At 37.8% G+C, this 16,485-nt stretch overlaps 2 protein-coding genes across 3 annotated transcripts in view; one reads left to right on the forward strand and one right to left on the reverse strand.

The window, feature by feature from the left end:
* The first annotated feature begins 2,693 nt into the window (after positions 1 to 2,693).
* On the forward strand, positions 2,694 to 14,366 carry PMPCB (peptidase (mitochondrial processing) beta). Of its 2 annotated transcripts, XM_012650320.1 has the most exons (14): positions 2,694 to 2,796; positions 3,503 to 3,505; positions 3,756 to 3,893; positions 4,962 to 5,048; positions 5,461 to 5,590; positions 6,863 to 7,061; positions 7,452 to 7,531; positions 10,197 to 10,309; positions 11,201 to 11,344; positions 12,581 to 12,741; positions 13,667 to 13,752; positions 13,832 to 13,920; positions 14,070 to 14,145; positions 14,236 to 14,366. In XM_012650320.1, exons 1-14 carry the CDS (start codon positions 2,698 to 2,700, stop codon positions 14,298 to 14,300), a joined length of 1,470 nt encoding a protein of 489 aa, XP_012505774.1. In that variant the 5' UTR covers positions 2,694 to 2,697; the 3' UTR covers positions 14,301 to 14,366. The 2 variants fall into 2 exon arrangements, with proteins under 2 accessions (XP_012505774.1, XP_012505775.1); XM_012650321.1 differs by lacking the exon at positions 3,503 to 3,505 and having other exon boundaries at positions 2,698 to 2,796; positions 14,236 to 14,354.
* A 166-nt stretch (positions 14,367 to 14,532) lies between these two features.
* Positions 14,533 to 16,485, reverse strand: part of DNAJC2 (DnaJ (Hsp40) homolog, subfamily C, member 2) — a 30,635-nt gene continuing 28,682 nt past the window's right edge. The window contains exons 16-17 of the mRNA XM_012650322.1: positions 14,986 to 15,140; positions 14,533 to 14,682 (exon numbers count right to left, since the gene is read on the reverse strand). Coding sequence (XP_012505776.1) covers positions 14,608 to 14,682; positions 14,986 to 15,140 — 230 coding nt within the window. The 3' untranslated portion in view covers positions 14,533 to 14,607. The remainder of the gene's footprint in view (positions 14,683 to 14,985; positions 15,141 to 16,485) is intronic.

Below are 16,485 nucleotides of genomic sequence, written 5' to 3' on the forward strand. Positions count from 1 at the left end.
TTTCTTTCTAATTTTAGTAGAGACGGGGTCTTGCTCTCGCTCAGGCTGGTTTCGAACTCCTGAGCTCAAACAATCCGCCCGCCTCGGCCTCCTAGAGAGCTAGGATTACAGGCATGAGCCACCGCACCTGGCCCATGGAATCAGTTTTAATCCTAATACAACTTAACAAATATTAAATGTAATACTGATTTAAATTATTAATAATACTGAATAACACAAATTAAATTAAAAACTTTGTTATTAGGCTAGTTCCTGGCTTATTCAAATTGATTAATTTGAGGAGGGTTTAATAAAGGGACTATTTACAAATGTAGGGCAGGTGTTAGAGAAACCAACAAGGGGGAGAATTCCAGAACTAACAACAGCAGAGACCTGTGTCAAGTTAAGACCAAAGGTAGAAAGGAAAGAATTGGCCCCCAGAATTCAGAAAAGACAGCTGGATAAAGAAGGCTGGGTCTTTGGTAAAGACAGGCATCGACCCCTCCAGAAGGACACTGAGGAGTTACATACGTCTGCCTCACATCACCAGGATTCCTGTGTCCCAATGGTGCCTCTCATTGGCTAAACCCAACTAAAAGCGTGATGAATCCACACAGTCAACGCAGGCCAGTTCCCCAGAGCACAGAGTAGAGTGAAAAAGGGTGAGGAGTGAATCTGGAGCCACAAAAGGAAGAGACACTTTAACAGATGAAGTTATTTTTATTAGCAGTGCTGTCTTCTGAGCACAATTACAAGGACCCAGAGGACAAGTACCAAGCCTTATTCAATTATGGGAGGGGGGAATGCTAATGGGTACTGTTGGGGCTATAGGGACATTTTGGTAGTTGCCAGGCATTTTGATTTCTTGGCCCTACTCTGGTTATGTTCTAAGATAATGACTGTAAATAATAACTAAAAAATTAATAAAATTGATTATATTAAAAGTTGGATATCAATTCTTGCTAAAATTTCCCAGATGCTTCCTGTGATTATACCTAAATATTTCTGTATACACGTATGCATGTTTGTATTTCTTTATTGTTAACATACATTTGTTTTAGAAACATGAGGGAATAACCTTGATCACCCTTTATTACGTAATGGGGGCTTGTGGGCTGAACCCGTGAATCATAGCAGAGGGGACAGGGGGACAGAGATGAGCCTGGAAAGATACATGGGAGTCAGGTCATGAAGGGCCTGTTTGCCATGCTAAGGAGCCTTTACTTTATCCTGATCAAGGGGAGTTACTGGAGGTTTTTTCATAATGGGACTGCCATGGTAAGAGTTGCATTCTAACAAGATCCCATAGGTAGCAATGTGAACAACTGACAACGAGGCTGGAGCAGATTGAAAAGGCAGGAAAGGGTTGTATCAATTAAACGCGGAAAGCGGAAAAAAGGAGGAGCTGAGGATGACATCGGGGTTCTGATTTGCATGTCTGGGTGAATGGAGGAAGAGATTTGGGGCCAACAACTAATTCCCTTTTGAACAAGGCGATATTGAAGTGCCAATGGGATATTCTAGTGTAGTTGTCTAGTAGTTGATGGTTAAGTGGGCCTGGAGCTCAAAAGAAAGGCCTGGGTTGGGCAGACAGGTCCTTAAGTTGAGGGAGAATGGGTAGAAGAAGAGGCTCAGAACCCTGGGGAACGTCAGCTTTTAGGGAAAAACAGTGCACTGTTTCAGAGCACAAGCCTCTCATTAGCAGAGGAACCGTAAGGCAAGTTATTTCATTTGTTTCTACAATATAAAATAAGCATAATAATTGTAGTAATCTCATAGTTAAAAATGTGCTTGCTATTTTTAGTTTCCTGAAAGCAACGGTCCCCGAACTTTTTGGTACCAGGCATCGGTTTCATAGAAGACAATTCTTCCACGGAAGGGTGGTGGTGGCGGGTGGACGGAGGTGGAGCTCTGGCGGTGATGCCAGCGATTGGGAGCGGCTGTAAATACAGATGAAGCTTCACTCCCCCGGCCTCCTCCTCCGCTTCCTAAGTTTCATGGAAGACAATTTTTCCACGGACGGGGGTGGGGAGCAGTGGAGCTCTGCAGCCTGGTCCCTAACAGGCCCCGGACCCTGGAGGTTGGGGAACACAGGCTTAAAGGATCTGTGAATAAAGAGGAGTTCAAGAAGGTGAAGGAGAAGTAACTAGGAGGAGGTGGAGCTCTTGAATATAATGAGAAAAGAGAAATTTCAAAATGGCCAACAATATGAAATCCTGCCAACGGAACTGTCTTATAGCAATTAAGTGACCTTACCAAGGGCAATTTATGTGGAATGGGATGAGCCAGACTGAAAGGTTTGAAAAGTGAATGGGGGCCAACTCTGATAGGCCTTTTCCTTCCCTCACCACGTTTGTCTCAACCACTAGAAGCTTCCTTTAAAGACAGTGAGTTACGTATCTTGCTCCACTGTTTCCAATCAATTCCCTCCACTCAGTGGGATAATATGCAGCATCAGGTTATCTTTAACTCCGCTATATTTGTGCCTTGCACGTCGTAGGCGATCGATAAAAGTAACTGATGATACACGGCTTCTACAGACTCCCTAATTCTTTATTTGGTACAGACCGCTCAGAATCATGATCGGGTCCCCATTCCTTCCAAGACCGCTTCAAAGGCTGTCATTCCCACCGTGGCCACAAGGTGGGGCCCGCCTCCTGCTCTGGGACCTCAGGTCGCGACCCCGGAAACACATCCTCCACTTTGTCTCTAGCAGAGATGGCGGCGTCTGCGGCTCGAGCCGCGCTGTTGCCGGCGGCGCGGCAGCGGCTCTGGGGTTTCACCAAGAGGGTACTGATTAGAGGTGCCGCCGGGCCGGTGAGCTTCCCTTCCGTGGTCTGGGGGCCGCGGACCTGAGCGTCGGCGCCACAGATCCCAACAGCGGGCCGGACTGGGCCTCCTCGGCCGGGATCCGCGGGGCGCAGGCGGCCTGGAGCTGCTTAACTGGCCGGGGCCGGGCTGGCTTGGGCCATCCGCCACGTGACCTGCCAGTGACGGTGGGATGACCCTGGCTGTCGGTCCTCCCCCCAGCTTTTCAGGAGTCATTATAAAGAGTGCTTGTTGACCACTAGAAATGTGGTTGCAAATTGCGTGAAATTAAAAAGTGAGATAGTTATCGCCCCGGAGTTTTCTTTTTGCCTAAAACTGAGCTTCATCCTCAGCTGGGCTTCCCGCTAATCTGGTGATAGCTAAAATAAAATTTTGTGTTTGCATTTTTCTCATGCTTTCTCCAAGCTATATGGGACTTTAACATATGTGTAAAGGGAAAGAAAAACTGCTGAAAGGCGAGTAGTGCATAGTCAACAAGCCAATCAGCTAAAGAGTGTATTTTGAGCATCGGCCCATCTTCTTTTTCTACCCTTTTCAAAACTTGTTGCTTTTCTTGAACAGTGAAAACCGAAGTCTCAGTTCTGTGTTGTGTGTAGGTATTTTTGAGTTGTTGTCTCCTTTTTTTTATTTTTGGCTTTTTCCCCTGCTTGTTTTTAATGAATATAAAACATTTCTAGGTGAGGTTGTAGTAAAGTCAGTTTCTCTCCAGGTAATCATAACTGCCCATCTTCCCTAAGCGAAGGGCGTGTTTATAATTATGTTGCTGGCTTTAGGACAGTGGTTGATGAAGGAAGTTTCTAGGCCAGGCAAAAGGGTGGATCCCAGTGGAAAGGAGGAAAGATGATTTTATAGAGAGAGTCTGTTTGAGATTGGTTTTCTAATCGACATTTAACAGAACATTAGTAATGTGTTTTGCTTCCTCTCTCCTACTCGCTACCCACAACCAGTCATATTTTGGAGGGGACAGATTGAGAAGTACACAGGCTGCTACACAAGTTGTTCTGAATGTTCCTGAAACACGAGTAACACGTTTGGAAAATGGACTCAGAGTGGCTTCTGAAGACTCTGGGCTCTCAACATGCACAGTAAGTGATTCAGGCAGCCTTCTCTGAGTGACCCCTCATTTAGGAGAGAGCAAATGGTTGATTGTCTTTCATGGGCTCTTGGTTGGAAAATGGTGGCAGTTATTTTTCCTTGACAGGTTCCTATGAGTTGTGAACCTTTCGTCCAGTGACACTTAGATGCTAGGCACATGTGTACCATGTTTTACTGTCTGCCTCTGATTCTTATAGCTTATTATTATTATTAGTAGTATTGACAATGAAAGAGGTGCATTTGCTGGGCTACTTTGTGCCGGGTGTTTTTACGTATATCGTCTTAATTGGTCTTTGAAATCCTTCTCTGTAGTAGGCATTGTCACATCTGTTTATAGTTTAGGAAGCAGGTTTGAAGGTTTAGTGGTTTTGTCCAAGGTCACACAGCTAATATGTGACAGAGCCAGGATTTGAACCTAAGTTTTCTGAAAATCTCTGATGTTCTTCATACCACAGTTACTAACTGGGTATAGTAATGAGTTGGGCTAAGAATTGGGATGCTCAGTGAAACTGGCAGGTAGATATTTATAGCACCCAGAAGCAGCCTAATGATCAGAATTTTTTTTTTTTTTTTTGAGACAGTCTTGCTCTGTTGCCTGGGGCTAGAGTGCTGTGGCATCAGGCCAGCTCACAGCAACGTCAAACTCCTGGGCTCAAGCAATCCTCCTTCCTCAGCCTCCCGAGTAGCTGGGACTACAGGCATGTGCCACCATGCCCGGCTAATTTTTTCTATATATTTTTAGTTGTCCAGCTAGTTTCTTTCTATTTTTAGTAGGGACAGGGTCTCATTCTTGCTCAGGCTGGTCTTGAACTCCTGACCTTGAGCAATCCTCCTGCCTCGGCCTCCCTGAGTGCTAGGATTATAGGCGTGAGTGAGCCACTGCGCCCGCCCTGATCAGAATTTTTAAATTTTACAGTACCTGGGAATGAACGGTCAATTCACTCAGGTAAAGAAAACTTTAATATTAAGACCAGAAAGTGTCAGAAAAAGGAAAGACTTCCTTCCCACCCCCCAAAGAAATAAAATTATTTATTTAATTTTTCTTTGATTGCATTAAGGTTGGGCTCTGGATTGATGCTGGAAGTCGATACGAAAATGAGAAGAATAATGGAACAGCTCACTTTCTAGAGCATATGGCTTTCAAGGCAAGTTGTAAGACTGACTTTACGAAAATGCATTGTCTTATGAGTAGTAAGCACAAAATCTCATTCTTTAAATGTAAGGAGATACAATATATACACTAGAAAAATATTAAAAAAAAGGCAAGGAGAGCTATTTCTGTAATATAGCATGTTTTGTTTTTATTTTTCCAGCACAATACCGGAAATAATTACTGATAATTGCTTTGTAAAATTGAAACAAGGATTTTCTATTGGGTTGCAAGGGTCATCTGAATTTATACCATTTCTAAAGCCTGATGTACTTTAGAAACCAAATTTGGCCCTGCATGAAACTGATATATTTGCTTATGTCTTCCATATTCATTATCTGAAGTGTTCAGAATAGATGAAGGATAAAGGAAGGTATCATAATTTGCTTTTCCTCTTTCATTTCAAGGGCACCAAAAAGAGATCCCAGTTGGATCTGGAACTTGAGATTGAAAATATGGGTGCTCATCTCAACGCCTATACCTCCAGAGAGCAGACTGTATATTATGCGAAAGCATTCTCTAAAGACTTGCCAAGAGGTATTATTACTTATACTGCAGATAATGTAATTTTCACGAGGGTTCGGAAATAATTTGGTATTATTTCTATCATTTTTGTTGTAAAAGAATAAGCCTGAGAAATGTGAACAAATGAACCGAACTCTGGGCAGGGGTACAGCTGATCTTATTTTTTTCTCCAAATATGACAAATGATTATTTTAGGCTTGAAGACTTGCGCAAATAGGGCCCTAACACTTGATTTAAACCTGCTTCCTCCAGAGCCATACCTATGTAGTAAAACATTTATAGTTGTTTTTATTCCTTGCTTTTATTAAACTGTTGGTCCTGAGCAAAATAAACAAATATCCACTTCTAAGATTATTGATGATTATTTTTATAGCAATAGGATAATTTTTGTTTTGTAAAAATAAAATAATTACTTTGACAGCATAGCATAGCAGTTTGTTGTAGTTACTGTGTTTGTAGAATGTTTTGAATATCTGAAGTCAAAGTTACTACACAAAACATTTTCCCAGTGGAAGGAGTAATAATAAAATTTGGCAGTTTTAGAGCTAATTGGTGAAATTATTAATCTTTCAGATCTTTGTGTAGTTGCAGTTAACTTTATTACTTTGAAATTTTGGACTCCTGATAGACTTTCACTAATAACATTTGAATGACACTTTACACAAGTACCTTTGTGTATGTATTATGCGTTTGATCTGCATAGCAATTAGGTAGGTATTGCTCCTTTGCAGTTTTGGAAATTGAGGCCTAGGGTCTGACTTGTCCAGTATTGCATAGCTAGTAAGTGGCTTACTAAGGACACAAATGCATGTCTTCTGACTCAGATTCATTTGCTTTATCTAAATAACAACAAAACAAGAAACTTACCACCTGTAAATAAATAAAATTAAAAATTTAATATGGTTCCCTAAATTTTGCATTAAAACCAACAAAAATGACAACAACGAGGCGTATGTTGGTTTGAATTGAAAAAACCAATGGTAAGATTTTTAATGATTTCTTCAGAAACAGTTTTAAACCCAGGACTGATTAGGGATCCAAGAACAAAGGGCTAGACCAGGCTTCTTTAAAGAGTCGTTCATTCTAGCCCTTCTGTATCACAGGGGTTTATATTTTACATTTTAAATTTTAATATTTTTAGGTATATCAAATGTAATTTTCTTTTCAGGTTAATACATTTAGTCAGTATCGAGTGATATGTGTCATGGTTTCTGATGTTGGCTTAATAGATTTTAATAGTGGAAGTAAGATTCTTAGTGTTTCTTATGTTTTGTTTTCAATTAGCTGTAGAAATTCTTGCTGATATAATACAAAACAGCACATTAGGAGAAGCAGAGATTGAACGTGAGCGTGGAGTAATCCTTAGAGAGATGCAGGAAGTTGAAACCAATTTACAAGAAGTTGTTTTTGATTATCTTCATGCCACAGCTTATCAGAATACTGCACTTGGACGGACCATTTTGGGACCAACTGAAAATATCAAGTAGGTATAATTCTCAGAATTTTTAGGGGGAAGAATTTATGAGTTGTGAAAATTAACATTTATAAACTTTCAAAAAGTATATTTCAAAAGTCGTTTTTTTCTCCCTGATAATCTGAATGAAATTGTAGTTAGCTATACTTTAGTCCCACCTGACTCCCAGGTGTCTAGGCTCATAGCTACTTCTTAAATTAACAAGTAATGGTATCAAATTTGTCTTTTTCCTTGATGTAAAAAAGTTGAAGTTCTTTGATACTTGTCACCTATGTCCTATTTCTGACTGCATTTAACTTTCAGAATACCTTTAAAGTCCAATTTTATTTCAGGTATGTTATATAAAGATCTGTGCTTTTTTGTTTTCTTTTCAAATTGCTTTACTTATTCCACTTGCAGATCTATAAATCGTAAGGATTTAGTGGATTATATAACCACACATTATAAGGGGCCAAGAATAGTGCTTGCTGCTGCTGGAGGTTAGTCAATTTACATTTCTATAAATGTTTTAAACACAGTTGTTGCAGTGGTGTGCTTATTGGTTTGGTCCTGTTGGGAGATATCCTAAGAGTTTTTATTTACAGAGCAAATTACCGAATTTAAGTACCCCCAGGCCATGGCCTGGTACTGGTCTGTGGCCTATTAGGAAATGGGTGGCACATGACTGCCTGAGCTCTTCACTGCCCTCCACCCCCACAGCACCCCACTTCACCACCCCCTGCTCTGTGGAAAACTTGTCTTCCATGACACCAGTCCCTGGTGCCAAAAAGGTTGGGGACCGCTTGTAAGGGGAATGTGGAGCACTGGAGCCAGACTTTCCCTCTATTTTCTTTTTAGTAGGTTTCATTTCTAGAAAAAGTCAACGCACTGTTCAATACATAGGTGTCTATACATAGTGGAATTTTCTTGCAAGAAAAGGGCAAATGAGCAAACTGGGAAACAATTGTACTTGGAAGATAGTGTTCTGCAGTTTGAGAATCTCTTGAGATTTTAAATTATTTCTTGAAAACCAACTTCATCCTTGGTCAAGCATGGAATGGGTGTGTTGCTCAAATGTTCATTCTTTTGATTTGTTCCTTCATTTGATCTAATTATTGAGAAAGAGAAGCACATAGGGAGCCATGAGAATGTTTAACGAGAATCCAAACATGCAGGTGGCATCAGGTTTCCTTGGGGTCATGTTTGAAGTCAGTGAATGAAAGGCAATTCTGCCAGATATCCTGGCAGTCTGAATTTAGGCAAACAGTACATTTTAATTGGTTTCCAACTTTCTTTTCTGTTTATTTAGAGCAAACTGAAGATAGATGGAATGTTCTTTTGTGTTCTTGTAAATTTAATTTTTCTCTATTTAGAAATTATTTTAAAATTCTAGTTGCTGTGGGTAGATTTTGGAGCTGATTACCTGGGGGTAATGGAAAAGATCAAAGTGAAGGTTGAGTATCTTGAAAACGTCATTCATTGTAGCTTTTAGCTAAATCATGTTACCTTTGTATGGTAGGCAGTGCGCTCTGAAATTCTCTTGAGTAACGTTGTTTCTAAAATGGCTGGTGCTGATAGGGGCTTAAACTGCCTTGGAAATGGGAAGAGATTCATGGTTAGATGAGGCCTCAACAACCAAGGTGTTTGAGACCTGTCTGTCCTTGTTGGTGGCATGTGTACACAATGATTTCTATTTTGGTTCATGGGTTCATTTTGACATTGCTGAAGTTAGGATATCTTACAGTTAATGACCTGTCATAGATTAATTAGTATTTTCTCTTGTTGGTACATCAATAATGATGTGCCTTATAAATGATGGCATCTTAAATTCAGTGAAATAGGCCAGTTTAAGTCTCTGCTGACCTGAGTTTTGGTCTTGGATCCTTGCTTCATTTTTAAAAAATTGTAGGTTGTCGTGCCTTTTAGATTGGGGTAAGTAAGTAGAAGTGGTGTTGGAGGAAGAGCTGAATATCTGGCACATCCAACCAGGAGGGTTAGTAGGTGAAGGTAATAAAACAGAGCGATTGTCTCAGGTACTGAGAACTGTGCATGTTTACTTTTTCACTGTGTGCTTCTGGCATCCTTCTACTGCCATGGTCTTCATAAACCGTTTTGTTACCCTCTGGATTGATATCCAAGGTTGCTGTCCTACATAGTAATTCTGAAAACAATGTACTATATCATACACTGTCTTGTTTTACACCACAGATTTGTTTGAAAAATACGGATATATATAAATGTTTCATTTAAAGAAATTGTATGGCAATCTTTTTTAACACATTAACTGCCATGTGAGTTGTAGTTAACTAATGTTGAGCCCAGGGCCTCGTGAAACATGTAACTCAGGTCTCTACCTTGGGAGCCAAGTGAACTATTTTTCAAGTTGCATATAACTCACGCACAGAAAACAATAAAAAATAAATTTTTCATTGAATCAGAAAGGATCGTTGTAAATAAAACACTGTGGCCCCAAAGAAAAAATATTTTTTTTTTGGCGTGGCAGTGTGTTTAAAGTACTTGTATTAAATACATGCCTAAATTTGTTTCATAAGTTTGTGTTTAAGAATCCTTCACTGACTTAATCTATTTGGGTGCCAGGTTTGGCTAGTAAGGGATATAGATTCCAAGTAATTCATAAGTTTTGGATGGCAAGTGGTGAGCATTTGGATAGGTATGGATGTATTCAGAAATGTAGATGATAATATTTTGTTCCTGAGTTCTGATAGCAGAGTTCAGAGAATGAAGTGTATCTGTATATCTAGCTTTCTTTAGATGAGATAGAGCCTGTATGTGTATTTTCTACTTTAAAAAATAATTTACTGAAAGTTGACTTTTTTTTGCTAGTTTGCATTCTAGGAAGTTTTACAGTTTAATATAACATGATTTTGTATGAAGAGTGGTATTTTCAAGCTGTCTTATTATCTTCAGCTGTGAATACTTGGTCTGTTGATGAAAACTTGTTGAGTTACTTTACAAAATGAGAAAGCGGTACAAGCCCAAACGTTGAAACACCAAGGAAGTAAGTGTGCTGTGCGAGCTTACTCCTAATAAATGGCTTTTAGTGAGTACAGATAGTTCATGCGTTATGTACATTACATTATACTACCTATCGTTTATTGTAAACCGTACCGCTGGTAGATGTGAAAATATTTTCCTTCAATTTAGGTGTTTCCCATGATGAACTGCTTGAGTTAGCAAAGTTTCATTTCGGTGACTCTTTATGCACTCACAAAGGAGAAATACCAGCTCTGCCTCCCTGCAAATTCACAGGAAGTGAGGTAGGGAAAGCTTCCTAGCTAGTATTTAGCCTTATGGGTTTCTTGTCTTGTGTTTATACATACAAGTTTGCAAAATGTGCATATTTCCAATAGCAGTAAAATGGAAGAAGTCAAAGCCTTAAACATAGATAAAACGAAAAGGATAGACTAATTTGCTTACAGTCCTTCCTATTCCATAATTAACCACCTGTTTTTTCCCTGCTAAGGAAGCAAGGTTTTAAGAGCAGTGTTATAATTTGCTTTTTTGTTGGCACTATGCCCCTTTTATATATTGTAAGGTATAAAAGTAATCTTTTAATTAAAAAAAACAAATTTTGATTTTCACATCAGGTTTACTCTTGGCTAAGTTCTCACCCACAGTACGTTTCTAGGGGTAGCTGTTAGAGCCAGAACTTGCAGGGAGTCTGCTCCTTGTCACCGATAGTTTTAAGCCTCCTTAAGGGCTTAGGTTCCCATATTAAGGATGATGCTGAAAGTAGTATCAGGAAAGAGGTTCGATGTTGGCAGCTGCATAGAATTATAGGATTGGCAGTAAGAAAAAGAAACCTGTAATGTCAGTATTAGTTTAAATTTAGATAGAAAGATTCAGATGGACAGACACAAAAGGTTGATTTCTTCCAGTAAGATAATGGAAACTTTTGACCAGGGAAACCATCTGATGGCTGTCTTACAGCGTTTCAGTTGGAGATCTTTTGGTGAAAATAATTTTCCTTAACTCATGAAATTAATCTAGATTAAACTGTACAATGGAATGAGGCCTGATAGGTTAAAAACAAAATAGAGTCCTAGTGAGTTTGAACTTTGCAATTAATGGGACTGGTAAATCTGTTGCTTTCTTGTTAATAGGCCTGTTACAGAGTGGTAACTAGATTTTTTTTTTACTTTAACTAGATTCGTGTGAGAGATGACAAGATGCCTTTGGCACACCTTGCAATAGCTGTTGAAGCTGTTGGTTGGGCACATCCAGATACAATCTGTCTCATGGTTGCAAACACACTGATTGGCAACTGGGATCGCTCTTTTGGAGGAGGAATGGTAAGTGATTTTAAAGTAATTTTCTATAATTAATGGAAGATTTTCATGTTTTTCTAAATATCAGTTCTTTGTAAGAATCCTCCCCCACCCCCAAGTGGCAAAATGAAGCTTTGTACTATGAATTTTGACTTAAAAGGTAAACTTATCCTGGATTGCATCTGGGCAGGAAAAAAACATTTTTTTCTTTGCCACAAAGTTTATTAGTGAGATAATTGGGAAAATTTCAGTAAGAATTAGTACTAAATCATTGTTAATATTCTAGTTTTAATAGTACAGTAGGCTCTCTGTATCTGTGGGTTTCGCATCTGTGGATTCAACCAACCATAAATGGAAAGTATTCAGGAAAAAAAATGGATGGTTGCATCTGTATTGAACATGTGCAGACTTTTTTGTCATTATTCCCTAAACAATATAGTATAACAATTATTTATACAGCATTTACATGGGTTAGGTATTATATAAGTAATCTAGAGATGATTTAAAGTATATGGGAGGATGTGTATAGGTTATATGCAAATACTATACCTACCATATTACTTGAGGAAGTTGAACATCTGTGGATTTTGGTATCCATTGGGGGTCTGGGAACGAGTCCCCCACAGATACTGAGAGATGACTGTATGGAGGTGATGTAAGAAAATTAATTTCCTTGTTTTTCAGAAGTACTAATCTATTTAAGGGCAAAGAACTTTGTATCCTATTTATAACTCTCAGCTGAAAAAATGTGTAAAGACAATGCTAAGGCAAACATGGTAAAATGATTACAGTTGTTAAGGGAATTTGGATAAAGGAGGTTCTTGGTACTATTTTTGCAGCTCTTCTGTAAGTGAAATTATTTCAAAATATAGTACATAGATTTCTGTACTCAAAGATTTCTTCAAAATACATTGCATCTAAATATCTTAGGCTTCACATGCAATGTAGTAAATAATTTCAAGTCTTTACGCATGCACAGACTAAGAGCTATGCTGTTTTAGAAGTAGGTATAGCTACTGCGGTAATTACAAGGATTCACTGCGTTTATACATCATGAATTTCTTTAGGGGATGCATTGGGCCAGTGAGATAAACATAATTCTTAGTCTCAGTGAATTTTAACTTTATTGAGATGTTGCTGGATAAAACTGGACAACTTAACCTTTTAGTGCATTCACTATTTCTCACATATCTCATTGTTCTTTCTGGTAATTTAGACATGTATACTTCAAATTCTCTTGAACTATTTTTTTCCTTACAGAATTTATCTAGCAAGTTGGCCCAGCTCACTTGTCACGGCAGCCTCTGCCATAGCTTCCAGTCTTTCAACACTTCCTACACAGATACAGGATTATGGGGACTCTATATGATTTGTGAACCAGCCACAGTTGCAGACATGCTACATGTTGTTCAAAAAGAATGGTGAGAAAATAGCTTTAAGTAATTTAAATTTTGCTTAGAATTCAAATTTTAGGCTAATTTCTCCTTTATACTTTATGATTTTTTATGGTAATTTTAGCTTTTAATTAAGATAACTAGGCTAAGCAGTAGCAATAGTTGCCGTGGTTTTAAAGATTACAGATACAAGTCTCACGTGAAGCTGATTTATGCTATGGAAAGTTTTAATGTTTCAGAAGCAGGTTACTTCAGAAAGAAGATCGTAAAAATTTAAAAGCCAACTAGAAATTGTTCAGAAAATCTCTAAAGTAACCTGGCTTGGAAGGGCAGTGTTATGAAGGTAAATCTGAAGTTACCATTGCTAAAAGAAAAATGTTTTAATCAAAAACTAGTATATTAAGTCAGTAGACAGAGGCAGAAAGGTTCACAGTTTCTTGGAAAACTTATTTAGCTCTGGTTCCATTTGTCCACTATTCTTAAGTGGCTTACATCTCTAAATCTAACTGGGATGTAATGATTAATTTAATTACTAGGTTTAACTTAGAATCAACCGATACTTTGGAGAAAATGAAGGACCTATAGACCTAACCCTTAGCATACATTATCAGACCCTAACAGGTAGGGATTCATTAAGTTTCAAGATGCTTACAACATTTCTCAGAATGTGGTCAGCCTATTTATATTAAACCTTTGCTAATGAACAATTAGACAAATTTGTATATCATTTTCGAAAAATCAACAATACTAAGGAAAGTAAAGAATCAGTATTTTAGCTTTCACTAAGCACTGGGATTGTTAGTAATTTCAACTTTTTATTAAGTTGAAATCATAATTTTATGTTGTGAATATAGAATACACAGCATTATATTTTTCTTTAGGTCATTAAACTGATAAAAAACATAACATTTTCCAGCGACTCAATAATACCATTTTTCCAAATGTTTTTTAGGATGCGACTCTGTACAAGTGTCACTGAAAGTGAAGTTGCACGAGCCAAAAATCTTTTGAAAACAAACATGTTGTTGCAGCTTGATGGTAAGAATAAAAGACATAGTTCTGTTTTCATATGGTTGATCTATATTCCAATACTTAGTTTTTCTTTCTGTTTAAACAGGTTCAACTCCAATATGTGAAGATATTGGTAGGCAAATGTTATGTTATAACAGAAGGATTCCCATCCCTGAGCTTGAAGCAAGAATTGATGTAAGTAGTCCTTAGATACTACTGGATCTTGTGTAAAAAGCTCCTTGTTACAAAAGCTGGAAACAATGTATCCTATATCTTGCTTTAGTTTTTAAAAGTTCCAGGTATAGATTAAACAGCTCTGAATGATAGTATCTTCCCTATTTCAGGCTGTGAATGCTGAGACAGTTCGAGAAGTATGTACCAAATACATTTATGATAAGAGTCCAGCTATTGCTGCGGTTGGTAAGTCTGGCTCCTTTTCTCCTGCGTAGAAAGTTGGCCAAGCACTTTTTTTTTTAATTCAGTTTTAACTGTCATCTTTTTAATCCTTAGGTCCCATTGAGCAACTACCAGATTTTAACCAGATTCGGAGTAACATGTGTTGGCTTCGTGATTAAAACGCTCCTAATCAGAATATTTTGAACATACATATTTATAAAACTAAGAAACTTGCAAGTTTTAAGCTATCAATCCCTAAAGAAAAAAAAAATAAAAATGAACATATATATTTGAAAATCTGAATGAAATGCTGTCATACTTTCAAAGGATAAGACGACTACCACCTTGAACAGATCTTTGTGCTCTGACAAATTATATTGGAGGAAGCATACTTTCAAATTATTACCATAATTTTAAGAATGAAAATTTGGACAGTATTTTCAGTTTTATTATAAAAACGCACACACAACAAAGATTGTCATTAAGTCATTTCTTGGCTCTACTTGCATTCAGCACTTGCTCTTGAGCAGCTTTCTTTGCCTTTACCATTTCAACAAGTTCCTAGGAAGAGAGAAAGGTATGATTTAAATTAAGAAACTGTCAGAATTTAAAAATAGACATATCCAGCATTTGGTATAAATATGTAAAGCATTCAAATTGGATGAATCTATAAATTAAGATACTATTCAAATTGTTGACTTCACTAACTGCCACGGCTAGAAACTTTGTAATATTGGCCCCATAAACTACTGGTATTGAAATAAGCATGATAATGTATATTATTAACCAGTTAGTATACATAATCAAAACGTTAACAATGTAAGTTACAATTCAAATGATAATGCAATGTATAAACTCTACAACCTTGTATCGTTTCATGCAGTCCTTCTTTGTCCTGCCAGGCACCGCTTCTGCTATTTTTTCCCATCTTTCAGGTGTATTTACTGGGTATGTTTTCAAAGCTTGTTCTAAAAGCTTCTGTTCTTCTGTTGTCCAAGGGGTAAAATCCGTGTATGGACCTGTATGAGAAAAATTTTTACTTAAAAACTCATCCTGATTGGTAGAAAATTGTCTTAGAACACGTTGCCAGATGAGTCTTGGTGCACAAGTATCTGCTAAGTGGCCATTCCAATCTGGGATGTGTTATTTTGAACAAACTGCTGGAGATGAGAAATACCAATAAACCTCTTAAGTGTTAATGAGAGAGAAAAAATTTTAGATAGCTCACACCCCAGAAAATTAAACATCTCAAAGGCTTTTAAAATTAAACACATTATAATAGAAAATATCTGCTTTACATTGGATTCTTACAACCTAATATACTCACACCAGACCGTTTTTAAAAAATCATATTTAAGTTTATAGTACCATTGGACTGTTGGGCTCAAAAACAACCACAAGTTATTTAAGAGTTCTGATAAATCTAGTTCCTTACAGGACACGGAAAAGAGTTTCCTCACAGTTAAAAAAAACCTTTTTGTTGAATGGAAACCATTCTCATTTTACAGTGGAGTAAACAAGCCTAGCGAAATTAAGCCACATGTCCAAGTTTTAGAACTAAACAGGGAAGCTGAGATCAGATTCAGTGTTGTTGTGTGGCATTCTTTTCACCCACATCTGCTGAAGTCTTGTGGAGCCAATGCTAAGTCCCTCTAGTAACTGCTACTGTGGTTCTTCAACTAACCCTTTTTATATCTGACAAAACACCAAATACATGTGCCAGCAACATATTTCTTAAGGATGCAAGTATTACACAGCCCACTTCTGTAGGTAAAATAAGAATATTACATGGTGAAAGCTGATTTGGCTTTGCAATGTTAATGGACTACTCAAATTTAGTTATTTCAGACCATGCAGTGAAATCACAGACCTAAACTACCAAAAGCCTGATTACTGCTTGAAATTATATCCGGTTAGATCTGGTGCAGTTGAGCCTAGAAACCAAAGTTGTTTCTCAATTAAAGAAAAACACCACTACCTACTCAAAACAAGGCAGAGAATTTGTATCTGTTTGAAAGCAGATCATAAGCTTTTTTGAAAGTAGCTTTTAAATTCTAGGAAGCCCTTAGTTGAATTTCCTTTTATTGGTCTAAAGCCCTCCTTAATACCAATTCATTTCCTCTCTTGGAAAAATGATGGAAGTGATATGTAATTATTTTCTGCTATTCACAATACCAAAATAAAAAGTAATTTTGAAAAATTCCTGTAAGAAATCACTATTCAAAAAATGGTGCCAGCTTACTGTTTAATGGTACAATTGAAGAGAGAAGAGCCTTCCCGTTAAGCCGATAAAAGAAGTACAGCATCACTGCCGATCACTCCTGCCCTCACAGCGTGGGTCACCTCTCCTCACAGAAAGGAGAC

The sequence above is a fragment of the Propithecus coquereli genome, unplaced genomic scaffold (assembly GCF_000956105.1).
Source record: "Propithecus coquereli isolate 6110/MARCELLA unplaced genomic scaffold, Pcoq_1.0 Scaffold32, whole genome shotgun sequence".
NCBI classification, from domain to species: domain Eukaryota; kingdom Metazoa; phylum Chordata; class Mammalia; order Primates; family Indriidae; genus Propithecus; species Propithecus coquereli.